Source organism: Pogona vitticeps, chromosome 2 (assembly GCF_051106095.1).
Source record: "Pogona vitticeps strain Pit_001003342236 chromosome 2, PviZW2.1, whole genome shotgun sequence".
NCBI classification, from domain to species: Eukaryota; Metazoa; Chordata; class Lepidosauria; order Squamata; family Agamidae; genus Pogona; species Pogona vitticeps.
Genome location: NC_135784.1, coordinates 189,877,975 through 189,893,611, shown reverse-complemented (window position 1 = coordinate 189,893,611; position 15,637 = coordinate 189,877,975). Strand labels below are relative to the sequence as shown.

General features: G+C 40.7%; 1 protein-coding gene across 3 annotated transcripts in view; it reads right to left on the bottom strand.

Moving 5' to 3' along the window:
- Nucleotides 1-335: 335 nt before the first annotated feature.
- Nucleotides 336-15,637, bottom strand: part of FBXO40 (F-box protein 40) — a 30,684-nt gene continuing 15,382 nt past the window's right edge. For 2 of the 3 annotated variants that reach the window (XM_020789473.3, XM_020789475.3), the window contains 3 exons: nt 12,348-12,377; nt 8,553-10,436; nt 336-674 (listed from right to left, as the gene is read on the bottom strand). In XM_020789473.3, the coding sequence (XP_020645132.3) occupies nt 447-674; nt 8,553-10,436; nt 12,348-12,350 (2,115 nt within the window). In that variant the 5' untranslated portion in view covers nt 12,351-12,377 and the 3' untranslated portion in view covers nt 336-446. The remainder of the gene's footprint in view (nt 675-8,552; nt 10,437-12,347; nt 12,378-15,637) is intronic. The other variant, XM_072991719.2, reaches the window with a different exon arrangement.

Sequence of the window (15,637 nt, the reverse complement as noted above, 5' to 3'; positions counted from 1 at the left end):
GCAAACACTAGCTTGTCAAGCAGCAGCAGTTCACTAAAATTTAGACTGACAGACTTAAAACTGGTCTTGTTTTTTCAATTAGATTCTGGCCATTAAGTATTACAACCCCTTCCCTAGTATTACATGATTAATGAAATGCCCAGTTTTGACTTTGGTCAAATCTGCTTTGGTGAATCCAGCATCAGAGCTGAGAAAATTTGGCCACTCTCTGTTTCATCCCATACCATAACCTATTTGGATACAACTCCTACAGAATTCAGTGGGAAACAAACATTGTCATGCTGCAAGATGGAAATGTATGCATGCTTAACAAAAGAAAGGAAAAAAGTCTGATGTGGTTATGAATTCTTCTGTATTGGTGAAGAAAAGAACCCTTAGTGCATTTCAGAGAGTCCCCAATTGTTTAACATTTTATTTCCAGAATGAAAGTACTCTTTCTCTATAAATCAATACAATCTTCTCTGAACTTTCTTAGGACTTGGTCCATGTGTGAACGTAGAGACCAAACTCTCTTGCGACCGCTCTTCTGGCAGAATCATGCTAGTCAGCAAAACAGGATCCTTCTTGTGCTCCACCTCATAGAAAGGGCAGGTTTTTAAATGTTCAGCCATGGAAGGAATGCCGTTCAACTGCCAGTTGTTAACAGTGGAGAACAGAGTACTAAATTTCCATACCTGTAGAGAAATATAAATAAGGAACACAGGCAATAACATTTCAGTATTCTAATGAGATCTTGCAAATGGCTCCAACATCTTAAGGTTTGATCACACATGAGTAAAGAATCCCAATTATACCAATTCTATTCATACCTCTGTTCGGCCATGTGGTATCAGCAGGAGCATTCACATTGTTTTTACGTGTATTGATTTATTTATTTCTATTTGAACTATTGTAGGAGGTTACACTGTTCTTTAATTTTGTTTCAGTTCATTTTCTCTACTGTTTCTTGGGGCAGTGAGGACCCCCTTGTCCTTTTTTTTAATTACCAAAGGTTGATATATTGATGAAATGGTATGCGCCTTTTCTCTCCCTCCCCTTTTCCCTTCCCTCCTTTACTGACTTTCCCTGCCTATCCCTCCCTCTCAGTTCTTAGCTTTAATTTTTCTTTTCCCTTTTGAATACAGTAGTGTCAGGAGGAGAAAGTGGGTTTTCTGAAGAACAGGGTTAAAAAAATGAAATGTTCCTTACTTTACAATTCAAAACAGGAAATCTCAAGCCTGTTTTCACCCACAAAGGAGGGGAAGAAGGCTGTCTTCCTCTGAGCAATGCATTCATGTTGTTTTTGTGTCACTGGAACCAGTGGTGGTGACTACTAGCCAATATCCCTTTACAAGCACAGTGGCTTTGAAGTGGTCACAGCACCCAGAAACCTGGCCCCTTTGCAAAGGAAATAAATCACCAGCAACATTCACACAGAAAAAATAAGGAATTAATTTATACATCATCGGTAAAATTTAAAACAACCCTCCCGGAAAGGGGGGAAATGAACTGATTGTGGGGGAAATAAATCAATGTTGGCTATGCATCATGTGAACAGGAATTTATGAATCAATATAAATAATAGCCAAATCGGTATAACTTGAGTTCTTTTGGCAGGTGTGATTGAGCCCTTAGAAAATACAGCCCAATAATTTTTCTTGTTTTATAATGATAGGTAATATTAAATTATATACCTCTTTAAATCTCTTACCATACAGATGGAAGACCAGAGGCCAGCGCAGAACATAGACTGAGCATCCAGACAACTGTTTACAAATTGTTTACAAATTTCTAGCCTTTCACATCCCAAAGGGAGGCCAGCTATAACCACAGCAGAATCACATGCAGATGTTCTAGCTCTTACATGATTAGAAATGTAAGAGGGAGGACAGTGCTTTGGGCCCACTGCCCTCTATGTTCTAAATGGTGAAGGGCAGCAGAACTCCTCTAAAGGAGGTGCTCAGCTGCAGAATGTCAGTATCCAAAGGCTTGGAGGGCGGGGTCAGGCAAAGAGGATGAGCTGATAGGAGCTGGACCAGTAAGAACGTCCCCTCTCTCCTCAACTCATGAGGATGACAATATGTGAAAGGGCCAGGATTACTAGGGTTTCGGGTTTTGATCAAAGGGTTGAGGTGTGCAACCCAAGTAGCACCCCACTAATCTTGCACACTGAGCACACATGTGTCTCTCTACCTGCAGCTGTTGTATTGCTCCACCCTTCCGCTGTCACTATCTGTTCTTCCTTGTTGCTCATCTGCTTAAAATTAGTTATGTTTTCTCTTTAAATCTGTAGCACCTCACCACCACCCCAATCTGCCCAGCAGAAGAGAAGAAACATATCCAAACGGCCCTGATGATAAAAGATCTGGAAACCAAGAATGGTTTAGGGAGCTGGGTATGTTTAGTCTAGAAAAGAGAAGGCTGAAGTGATATGATAGCTATCTTTAAATATTTCAAGGAATGTCCTGCAGAAGATGGAGCAAGCTTGTTTTCTTTGGCTCTAGAGAGTAGGATCCAAAGCAATATATCCAAAATGCAATAAAGGAGATGTCAATTAAACATTAAGACGATCTTTCTGACATTAAGACTTGTTTGACAATGGAAACAATTACCTCAGAAGTTCTTGGACTTGACTTCATTAGAAGGTTTTTTAAAAGCAGAGAATGGATGGCCATCTGACAGGGATACTTTAGCTGTGGATTTCTGCTTTGTCAGTGGTTTGGACTCAATAGTCCTTGCAGTCCTTTCTACAATTTTATAAATCTGTCAGGAGCCAGAACAGCACAGTTGACTTATCCGACCTGCTACAGCCCAGCCTTAATTAAACTGCCAGTGTCAGCAGAGGTATAGCGTCCAGGTTAGTAGTGTGAGAAAAGAAAGAAGGAAGGAAGGAGGGGAAATGGGGGCCAAATGCAGTGCAACTGTATGCAACTCTCACTGGATTCAATGGAACATAATCCCAAAAAGGCATGCATTTGGAATCCAGTGCAAAAGGAAGAGGAGGAAGAAATGAATGATAATGGAACAGAAGTTTGAATTGATCAAAGGATCAATTCAAATTCAAAGATAAAGATCTTACCAAATGAAAATTATTTTCATAACTTTATAAATGAATATACATCCTTTTTTCTTTTTGTTGAATCATTGCTAAGAGAGACTGATTCAATGTATTTTCTAACACAACATGGACTTTAAAAAAACCTGTGGAACTGGGTATTAATGAATTAGTTCCCTCTTTCTCCACCTCCCTTGCCCTGCTCTACTTGGAATGATTTTATTTACAATTGATTTATTTTTATGAAGTTCAGGTAATCACTTGGCAATACTGACAGATGAGATTTTTCAGGACTGAATTGAGTTGCTAGAATAAAAAGTGTTTGTGGGTAGGTGGCCTAATTGCTTGTTATAATCTGTCTAAATGGATTCATGTTTTATATTTATACTTTTTCAAATGAAACTGGTTGAGATCTCAATCGTTTACATAGACGGTATGTTCCCTATCCTTTTATTAAATGGATTCTAGAGGGAAAAAAGGAAAAAGAATGAGGGGCTAAGAATTAAAGAGAACAGATGAAAGGAGAAATAAGCTTTAATTACAAAAGTATAATAATAGTAAAGGAAAATATTTGGAGACTTTTTAAAAGAAACTAAATCAGTATGTCAGTATTTATTAAGGGTTAGGGCTTGTCCACAGGGTGTGAAAGGAGCAGGGTGGATTGGCTAAACAGGGTTGCTATAAGGTGTCATCCTCACATCCAAACAGCATATGACCTGAAGAACCCCATGGGGTCCACAGTAGAGATGGGGGTATATGAATACCCCCGCACAGGGGGCAATAACGAGGGTCCAGCCCCATGTGGCTGCACAGTCCACTCACAATTCCACCACTTCCAATGACTCTGTAGATCGCAGTCGGCTTGCCACTCCTGGGAGGAAGCAGGACGGCAAGCCTCTCCACCAGGTCAAAGAGTGGCTCACAGATCGTGAGCTCTGGAGCCATTGGAAGGCTCTGCAGAGGTTGGAGCGGCGGCAGAATTCTGAGTGGACCGTCCGGCCTCATGGGGCTGGACCCTCATTATCGCCACCTGTGCAGGGGTATTCAGATTTGTATACGAATATAAATACCCCCATCTCCTGCCTTTGACAATTCAGGAAGTGGCTTTTCTCTTAAAGGTCCACTGGAGAGCCTGTTCACAGCTGAATCAGGCAGGTGGTCAATTGACTTTTAAAAGGAAACCAAATAAAAGCTTCTGAGAGGAAACTATGCATTTTTTTAATTCTTTAAAATTGGTGCAGCCAATATTCTTTTCAGCCCTTCTATGGAGCCGAGGAATTGATTAATTTGCCAATATTTTGAAATGGCTGTCTTACTAACCCATATTACAATATTGGCAAATTAGAGGAAGACTCACTTTTGGTCCATTTCCGGCTATCACACGCACTGGCAATGGACCAAAAGAGAACAGACCTACCCACACACACAAAAGTAGAAGCCTCTGACAGGGGCTCAGAAATAGGACCACTTTGGGGGCGAGCTGGTTCAATCCAGACATTGTCTGATTACCATCTTCAGGAGTGAAATAGTAGTGGTCTAATGGTGGGCTAAATGCCTGTGTAGTCGCCCTTTTAGTTTGTTCATTCTTCTCACTTGGCCTTCCTTGTGTCTTAGCTTTGAAAAGAAACATGGATCATCTGATTGGCTTTTCCTGTCATCTTTGTGATTCTTTTCTATCACAATTTTTTAACTTTACTCTGGTGCTCACCCTGTGTCTCCTTGGCCTGAGTTTCCTTTGTACCCTCCTGCTGAAACACCTTATTGCTGCACTTAATTAGAGAATTGAATGGCCTTGTAGGCCCAGAGTGAACATTCTAAATCACTGGTTCTTAACCTTGGGTTACTCAGATGTTTTTGGACTGCAACTCCCAGAAGCCTTCACCATCAGCTCTGCTGGCTGGGGTTTCTGGGAGTTGCAGTTCAAAAACACCTGAGTAACAAAGGTTAAAAACCACTGTTCTAAATGTCCACTGAGTCTCAGAGCCAAGATCCATAAGACCAGGAGCACAGCTTGTCTGGCAAGGCCATGCGGGCAGTCTTTGACCCCAACATGCCTTGTCATTAGGATTCCAAGCGTGGAGCTAGTCAAGAAGTGAATTTAAGGTACTGATAAATAACAAAAGCCTCAGTCACTGAATTATGTTGAAAACCCTAAGCCTAAAAATGGATAATAAATAAATACTTCTGTATTATAAAATTTAAAAAATGCATGGCCATGCCCTTTTAGATTCAACCCTTGGGAGTGCAGCCCTCAGGCTGTCCGCCAATCTGAAAAACAACCCTCAACCTAGCAAAGCTTGTGATACTCTAAGGAAAAGCCCTGTTGACAAGGTTTTCCATCTAAATCAATTTTTGATTAAATTGCCATTACTCCAGATTTCCTAATAATGGTTTGGACTATGTTATCAGCCATCCATGAGATTGACTCCTGATGTTTGCAGACAATGAAGTGCTCTTACCTGTAAACAAGTAATTATAGTCTGTTGGCTATGATCTGGTTTGAGACAAGTGCCCAATTCTTTAATTTAAAAGCATAGCTGAGGAACTTGAGAGCATTCTGTGCTCAAAACATCTTTCAAAGCAAGAGGGAGCAAAAGAAAACAATAGGTCTACTGTGTGGAGAAGAGAGTGAAATGTTAAAGGATGACAAAGAAGTGGACTTTTCAATTCCTCCTTTCCCTCTGTTTTTTCCCAAAAGGGAAACGGTGCTTAATATGTTAAAAATAGAATGAATGATGTAGAAGTGGGGCTGCAGTCCAAAATATTTAAAGAGATGGTGTGGGAATATCTAGCTCCTTTAAATGAATTAATCTTCAAGACAGAAGAACTGCAGCTAAGGTTGTTAAAGGATTTTTAAAGTATAATAGTGAACCATCTGTCTATGTGCTTTGAGAATTCTTAGAGAATGTAAGTGCTGAGAGACTGAAGGCATGCAAACGTTGACCCCAACTTTGAAAAGCAGGTGGGGAGGAGGATCAGAGCAACTGCTGACCAGTCAGCTTGACATCAGTACCAGGAAAGTTTCCAGAATACAGTAGATCATTAAGCAATTGGCTCGTCAGCACTTAAAAAGAACACTGTGATTACTGACAGCCAGCATGCATTTTTCAAATACACATGACAAATCATATCTCTTTTTTACAGAGGGCACATCCAGATTGAGTGGTCAGGTTCTGCACTTAAAAGATTCTTATCTTTAGTGCAATTTATTACATCTGTCACTTGAGGGATCCTTCTGTTCATACTGATCAAAGTTTTTTCTCCTGCAACAAGGGTGCAAATCTGTTTGGATTGCTTCAAGTCGTTCCCCTTTTGATTAATGCCACTCTCCTTCCAGCCCCCCTTCCCACCTTTTCTACTGGTCATCTTTCAGTTGGCCACAGCGATTTTCCTTTTTCTTTTTTTCTCGAATAAAGTGACAGTGAAACAGCAATACATCTACCTAGCTAGTATACATAATACCAGTAATTTATCTAGAATAGCACTGTCTAGACAGAAAAAAATTATATTTGAAAAAATTAAAATGGGTAGAGTATATGAAAATAGCCGAGGCGATGGTTCTCCATTGTCCCTTTCAATGGCACTACCCACCAAATATGTCACAGGGTGGTCATACTAGAAAATCCCGCCCACAATTCTATTTGGATGCAAACTAAACATCCACATGGGATAATAACGAGTGCTCCAAATTGCACCAAAAACCCCAATAACTCTAGTGCTGTGCCAAAAAAGAATGAGTTAACTAGAAAGAGGGATGGGATGATTCACTCTAAGTCAAAATGCACATAGACACTAAAATTTGATTCAAAGGAAGCAGTACCAAAAGCGATCCAAATAGCAAGCTATGTGCCTGTCTGGACTTGTCCAGAGTTACATAATCTTGATACAGCAAGGGTATGCTGTGGATGTAATTTACAGTATCTTGATCACAGTAAGGCTTTTAACAAGGCAGCTTATGATTCCCATATTGACAAGATAATAAAATATAAGCCAGATAATATATTAGTTTGATTAGTAGTTGCTGTATGTGTACAAGAGGGGGAAAGTATGTAAATTTTGAAAGGTGGTCAGTTAAAAGTATAAGATGTCATGTTTGACTCCTTCCCAGTTCACCTTAGGTTGTTTTGATCTAAAGCTCTAGCTTGGAGAAGTCTTCAAATGATGACAGGATTCTCAATACAGTATGTACTTCTTAAACTGAATTACCGTAGCAACTATCCTATGGTCAAGCTTGCCTGTTTAATGGATACATGTTTATTTTTTCTTTGTGCTTGCGCACTGTCAGAAACCACATTGTTTTTTTTTTTATTGGCACCGACTTGACACAAGACTTGCAAATACATGTGCTGCAATTTATTCAGAGCTCTGCCCCTTTCCTGCTGTATTCTAGTGTTATTTGTGATAAAATTATTCTACTTTTGTAGTTTGTTTACATTTAAGGTGACTGCAGTATTTCTGCATGCTGATAAGCTGCTCTGTCCTCCCACAGTTTAGGCGATTTTCCATTAGGCATCTCTTTTAAAGACTTCTTAAAAAGAGATTCCAATGAGAGGAAAAAAACTAGAACTGAGAGCTCAGCTAAATTAAATGGCACTTGCTTCTGAGCACTGCATAAAAGCAGGCTCCCAATGTTAAAGTAACTGTAGAGTAAGCTGTATAGTTTTCCTGAAGCCATTTTTAAAAACATTTATTTATATCACATTGAGACTGTTCAGATAAGTTGCCACAATTTTGTTCAGATAAGGTATCATTGAAAATTCGAGCAAATTTGTTTCTGTCAGAACCAGTGTCTGAAAGATATCATACTTTCCACTTCTGAATTTTTAACTTGTGCTTCATATTTTTCACATGAAAGGCACGTTTTCTCAATAGTTTTTATCCCAGAGCTATAATCGCAGTTAATAATGAGCTTAAAGACCACCAGTAGTGAATAATTAGTTGGACTGTGTTACTTGGCCTGCAGTGTAGATGTTTGTATTTTTAGTGGGGGACTTTTAGTGGGTGGGGAGTGTTTGGGGAATTTTATGTGTGTGCATGTGTCTGGTCTCTGGGTGTCTGTGAATTTCGTTGTATGTGTATATACTTACAATGACAATAAATTATTATTATTATTATTATTATTATTATTATTATTATTATTATTATTATTATTATTATTATTATTATTATTATTATTAATTCATTCATTCATTCATTCATTCATTCATTCATTCATTCAACTCTTTCACATATTACTGCACTCCTCCATTGCCATTCGGTGTATTTAACTTCTTGCACCAAGTGGAGGAATTTGAGGCAAGTGAGAAGGGGGAGGCACTACCACCATATTGAGCAACAATAGGTTGTAAAGGGTCTTGGAGTTGGAGTGGTATATGCAAAAGATGGCCCCAGGATCCACCTGTTGTCTACCTCAGAGACTCTGTGAAGGTCAGAAACCAACATCCAAAAAGGAGTGTAGATATTTTAGTAAATCTGTCTGGACGATGCCATCATGCTCTCTAGTCTCCCCATCGCTTACCTTTCTGCGGACTCTCCAAGAGGTGCCGCCATGAGAATACCTCTTCTTTTCCCACAGCAGAAAAACCATTCCTCTCTCTTGCAGCAAAGTTGCACAGATGTCCCTCATTTGCACCGACACCTGAGCCAGCTGGGACAAGCTGATGCTGTCCAAAAACCCAGCAATGTACTTCAGGATTTCCAAGGGAAGGCTGCTCAGAGCATCCACTTCTTTCCCCTTGCTATTTCTGATCAATTTGTATTTCTTTAAGAGTGCAGGGTCAACCTCTGGCCTGAGAGCAAATGTCTGGAGATGCTGGCTGTAAATGACACTTGATCTTTGCCCAAAAGGGCACCAAGGATATTGAACAAAAGTGCAACCAAGATAGGCAAGCGGGCAGCGATGCTGGAACCATCCATCTAGGCAGGACTGGATATCCGTGTGAACATTCTTGAAATGTGAAGGAAATTCATCTCTTCTGAAAAAGTGGTTGCAGGAGAATGTGAATGCTGAGCTGCTTTTATTATGCCTTTGGGTTACACTCTCGCTACGCAGCTGTAAATTTAGGCCTGGTGAATCATTTGTATCGAGAACATCTGCCAGGACATCTGTGGAGGAGAAAGGCTCCGTGGCAAATCTATATGTTTGGGTCCCGAAATCTACATATAGACCATCAATAGACTTTGTCTGAGATACCTCGTGCCCTTTCAGTTCTTTCTCCAGGGCACAGAGCAGCGTAGTTTTTATTGCATCAGACTGAGGAAGTTCTTCGGCACTTATCCCTAAATCTGAAGTGTCCAGAGATACAGTCTTAGTTGGCTTCTTGTGCGCTGTTGGATCTCCAAGACGTGCTCTTTTGCCACAATAGCTGGTTGGTACTTTGAAGGTCGTCTCTGTCTTCACTTCATGGACTTCCAGGTTTCCATACACAAAGTCTTTCTCTCGGGGAGTGCAAGCAGCCATCTGCCCAAAATGAATAAGCATTCTTCCATGGTGCACCAGATACATATTATACTCCCCTACAGGAACTTCCTTTTTCAGTCTCTCCAGCACTCCATCTTGCCAAGGAGCCAGGCCTGTCTTTTCAGCTGCTAAACTGATTTCCAAAGGAGGTTGGGTTTCCTCACAGTCTCTCACACTGCTGGCGTCTTTCACAACACTCTCACTAGGAGTATGCCCTGCATTCAGAGACCTGCTCTCAGTTTTGTTTTTCCCATTACCAGTAGATTGTTCTGTTACTTTACATGCTTGAAATTCTTTGCTAAACATATTCTCCCAAGCTTTATAACCAATCAAATCCACACTTTCTTTGTTCTTTGCCAAATTCTCACGCTCTTCTTGAGTGAGCTCAGCTGGTTCAGCATCGTTTGTTTGATTCTGACCAGTTCCGCCTCCAGTAGCTTCTTCTCCAAGGCCCTCCTCATCAGAAGCTGTTTTGTCCGTGATGATAATCTCCTTGCATTCAGGGAAAAGTTCAGCCATTTTGAGTACCCTAAAGAGAGCATCCTGATCTCTCAGGGCCAGGGCCACATCCAGGCACTTTTCGCTGTGTTCTTCCTTCATAATATTTTCATGCAAAATGGCTTCAGAATCCAGACATGGCCAACGATTCCATTCCATGGAGCAGCTCACTATACTGGCTGGGCAGACCTGGAGATGTTTTGCCATTTTAAAACGGGCCATGGTGAAAGGGCAGCCATAAGCAGAGTTGAGGCATGGGACTTCTTCTAGGGGACACAAAAGTTGATGTTCCTCCTCTTTGCACATGTGAAAGGCAGCGCCACAGCGGGAATGGCAGCTGATGACCACACAAGAGACAGCCGGCTCAACTGGGGCTTGGCAGTATCTGTTGATACAGTTCTCACAGTGCTTGTGCAGTCCATAACGAGTCCTCTGCTTCCTCCCCTATCAAAGATGACAAGAGATTAAAATGATTTCCAGAGTATTTTTCAAAGCAGATCTTCAAAACCCTTGCAAAACATAGAACAAGATTCTTTTTATGTTTTAAAGGATTTTACATGTTCTGTGCGAAAGCTATTTCATGAAGCTCCATCCACGTGTATATCAACCCCTTTCAAAAATATGTATTTACGTCATCTATATGCCACCTGAATCGCAGAACTAGGAACAGCCTAAGCAGAATGACTGAAGAAAAAATTGAAGTAAGGATTCAACTAAAATTACTAAGCAGTGGTCTATGGGAAACAAGTCACTTTCCAGGTCCTCTGAGCATGTTTATTAGGAATACAAGAGATGTAGAAAGATATTTCATACTGATTCTCTCTAGCCCAGTATTGTATAAATCATAGAATAATGGATTTGGAAGGGGCTCTACCATCAAATCCAACCCCTTGCTCAATGCAGGAATCCAAATCAGAGCATATTTGGTAGGTGGTAGTCTAATTTTCTCTTGAATGCCTTCAGCATTGGAGCACTCACCACCTCCTGATTCCATTGATTCCATTGTTGTACTGCTCTAACAGGATATTTTTTCCTAATAATCCATTGAAAACTGGCTTCCAGTAATTTGAGCCTATTTATTACTTGTCCTGCACTCCACGATGATCGAGAACAGATCCTGCCCCTCCTCTGTATGACTACCTTTCAAGTACTGTATTTGAAGAGTGCTACCATATCTCCTCTCACTCTTCTCAAGGCTAACAGCTCCAGTTCTTCCAGTCTTTCCTCACAGGGCTTGGTTTCCAGCCCCCGGATCATCCTTATTGCCCTTCTCTGAACTTTTTCTACTCTGTCTGCATCCTTCTTAACATGTGGTGTCCAGAACTAGATGGGGCCTAATCAGTGCAAAATAGAGGAGAACTAGCTGCCAGCAGTTTTTGAAGATTCAGACAGGATTAGTTTCTAGCCATATTTGGAAATCCTTGGTATTCTGGGGGTCTTCCATCCAAGTGCTAACCAGGCCCAGCCCCGCGTGACTTTTGAAACCAAGCAAAATTAGATATGTTCAGTGTCATATGGGGATATGCTTCAGGCTTGTCACTAGGCAATATTTTGTTGGGACTTTATGCACACACAAGATAAGTCATGTATGTTGCCACAGCTCATTAAAGCTAAATAATAAAGCGCTTGTTTTGTCCCTGCATGTAATTGTGAGCATCACTGGGTGTGCAACTGGCATGCACTCCATCCCTCATCAGTAACTATAGCAAGTTACATGACTCCTCCTGCAAAATCCCAAAGATTGTCCTCTGTCAGTACTCTGTGCATCTAATTTTGTTCAAGACTCAGATCTACAGGTCCACCACCAATTAGGTGTACCATGTATACACCTGAAATTCTGGGTAACATTCTATGTATCGGATAAAGTAGACTTTAATCAACAACAGTTCACGCAATAAATTTCCTGCCTTTGTGGTTCTGGAAGACTCTTTGTTTTTGATTAGATCTAAAAGGTAAAGGTAAAGGTTCCCCTTGACAATTTCTGTCCAGTCGTGTTCGACTCTAGGGGGCGGTGCTCATCCCCATTTCCAAGCCATAGAGCCAGCGTTTGTCCAAAGACAATCTTCCGTGGTCACATGGCCAGTGCAACTTAGACATGGAATGCCGTTACCTTCCCACCGAAGTGGTCCCTATTGATCTACTTGCATTTGCATGCTTTCGAACCGCTAGGTTGGCGGGAGCTGGGACAGGCAACGGGAGCTCACTCCGTCGCGTGGATTCGATCTTATGATCTTACGACTGCTTGGTCTTCTGACCCTGCAGCACAGGCTTCTGCGGTTTAGCCCACAGCGCCACCACGTCCCGTTAGATCTATCTTACAATAAAACAGTATAAGCTAATTCCGAAGACACATACCATGGCTCTACTTGGTTGTCTCTGATATCCCTGAAAGAAAAAAAAATACAAAGACTTAACAAAGGAATTACATATATGATGTTTCACAAGTTCATAAACACAACTATGACAGATGGTCAAAGTTCTATTTATTTATATATGTTTATTTATTTACTGCCCCATTAGTGCATAGCACTCTTCTGTGGGTGGCGTACATATAAAAAAAAACACACAATCAAATAAAATATGTAACGAAAGAATAACAAACTGAAATAAACCAGCACAAAGCTCTGATAGCATAACAGATCAAAGCAGCAGAACAGAGGCAAGTACATTCAAAGGAGGCTGCCTTCACAAGCAACGTATTTTCAGCAGCCGCTTGAAGTTAGGAAGGGAGGGAGCCAGGTGTATCTCCACTGGGAGGTCATTCCAAAGGGATGGTGCTACCACCAAAAAGGCCCAATTTCTTGTGGAAGGTTTTCTGACTTCCTTCAGCATAGCCACCTGGAGGAGCATAACCTGAAAGGATCTGGTGGCATTGAAGGAAAACCTTGGGCAAAGGGGCTCCAACAAGTAATGTGGCCCTAAACTGCATATTTACAACTCAGAACTACCATCCATTTCAGTTAAAATTATCTTGAGTGGAAACAGATATTCTTTTAATCTCATACATATATCTCTGACCTGTAGGCCAGAATCCTATTGCCAATTTATGCCTGCATAAGTGAAATTACATACAGTATGGTGGCACAGCAGTGATTACAAATGAGGCATTTTGGGGTGTGCACCCAATTGAGTGACTGGGCATACACCCAGGAGTGTAACTAGTATCTAATTAATGAGTGATAACCTGCCATAAAAACATATGCTATTTCCCTTACACAAAAGTAAACTGGCAATAGCATTCCAGACATACTAAAATGCATGGTATCATTTAGCAGGGTTATTCAGATGACTAAATTAAACACTTTCATACTAGGTTGCTTGATTTCCTGTATGAACAGTGAAATGGTATGAAGAAATGTACCACATATAAAGTGCAGATGTGCAGGTAAGGGATTATTTGACTCTGAGTCAGCAGATAATGACGAGAGCAATGTTTTCTGGATAGCACAAAGTGAATTGATTGATCAATCTGCAGATTTATATCCAGTCTTCAGCTTGCAAAATCTACAAAACAACTAGTGGTGTCTGGTCTGTGGGTGTCTGTGAATTTCATTGTATGCGTATACTGTGTATATACTTACAATGACAATAAATAAATAAATAAATAAATAAATAAATAAATAAATAAATACCCGAAGGATAAACTAGAACTATCCAGTATAAAATAAAAACAACAACAACAAAAGTTGAATTAATAGGAACAATAACATAAAAACAAAAGTAGATCTAAATTGTGAACGTTTAATAGACCATAACATAAATGTTAAAAAAAATTAAAAATCTAAACAAAAGGACATACACTTGACATTCACAACAAACATAGCATCAGATCGATGTTTCTAAGGAGGGTACCACTTTATGAAAAGCTGCTGTTGCTGTGTTCACAGATACTGGCAGCTAAGAACCCATTCACACTGTGCAGCACCCGTTGTGCCAAGATACAACTGACTCTCAGTGTCACCACAATGAGAGACTGAAACTAGCGTCAACAGAGTCAACACAGGATTATTAAAAACACATTTCTTTCTAGGCTTTTTTACACCACTGCAGTGTAAGTGGCGGTGTATCTTTGCTCTGATCTATGCACTCCATGAGTGGGTACCATTCTCCACCCTTCTGCACTTCACGATCAGGTAGAACAAGGAGGAAAGGAAGGAGAGAGTGAAGTAGGTGAGGAGGAGGAGATAGAAAAAAGGATAGGGCCCTCAGTGCTGAGAGTGAGACAAGAAAGAGCAATTCCAGATGCATGTGGACAGATGATAGCAAGACAACTCAGGGCATTCTAGCACATCTGGCAGCAAATCCCCCCCCCCAGATGCAAATACAAATACCAAGACGACCTATTGAAACTTGTAACAAAAAAAATATCAGAATGACTCGGAACTACCCAAGACAACATCACTGTGTGGTTGAGGGCTAAGGTGATAACTGGGAGAACAAGATTTATATGGGAGCATACAGTACTTCCCTCAGTCTCACACCCGTTCATCTGTCTTGGTGCTAATTCTTTTGCCATGAAGCTATTCTGTCTTTCATGGAGTAAATGCTCTTCTCTTTCGCACTGTTCTTCTTCTTGTCTTCCCCTTTTTTTCTTCTTCTTTCACTTACGTTTCTTTTTATCTCTGCCTTGGTGCTTGTTCGGCTTCCACCTCTTAGTTATTCTCCTCCCTTGACTTACTAGGCAGCAGGACCATTCTTCACCCGCCACCTCACTTTCTATGAAGAGTTTCAGGATTTGGGGAGGGAAGCAGGAGTAACGGCCAGCATGTTGTTTTCATTGCAATGTGTCCCAGCCATGTGGTGCTCCCTAGAGGCTCCCTGGACAAAAGAATGTGCTAAGCTGACTGCTACTTCCTTTTTTGCCAGTTAGGGAACTCTGCCATCTTGTGACCGAACATGTTACACTCCTAGCATCTCCTTGGTACACATACCAAGTGTCAGATGGCTCTGATTTCATGGTCTTGGAACTGCAGCAGAGCCCTGCTGCTGGCTGTGGCAGCCAAATGGGCAGTGTAAAAGTAATAAATAAATAAATAAATAAATAAATAAATAAATAAATAAATAAATAAATAAATAAATAAATAAATTTTCTTTATTTAGCACAGATTTCTTTCATTCCTTTAGGCAACTCACCAAGCCAGTGTAGATAAAAGTAAAATTATAATAATATTATTTTTTAAACTAATCAAACCATGGAAATACGTTAAAACCTATAAAAACAACAATTTGGGCCAGAGGGGAGAGGAAGAGCATGTATTTTAACCCTTTCATGACTGGACAAGGAACAATTACCATTCTACAGGGCACATACTGCAGTGTTTGGGAGCAACATAGGACACCATATCCACAAGCAGGCTTCTGAAAATGGGCTCTTTCCAGTTGATGGAGCACTGGGCTGAAAGCAACAGAATGAAATTCAACAGGGATGAGCGCAAAGTACTGCAACTCAGAAAAAGAAACCAATTGCACAGTTACAAGATGGGGGAAACCTGACGCAGCAAAACTACGAGTGAGAAGGGTCTTGGAATCGTCATAGATCACAAGGTAAATATGAGCCAACAGTGTGATGTGGCTACAAAAAAAGGCAAATGCTATTTTAGGCTGCATTAATAGAAGTACAGTTTCCAAATCCCACAAGGTGCTAG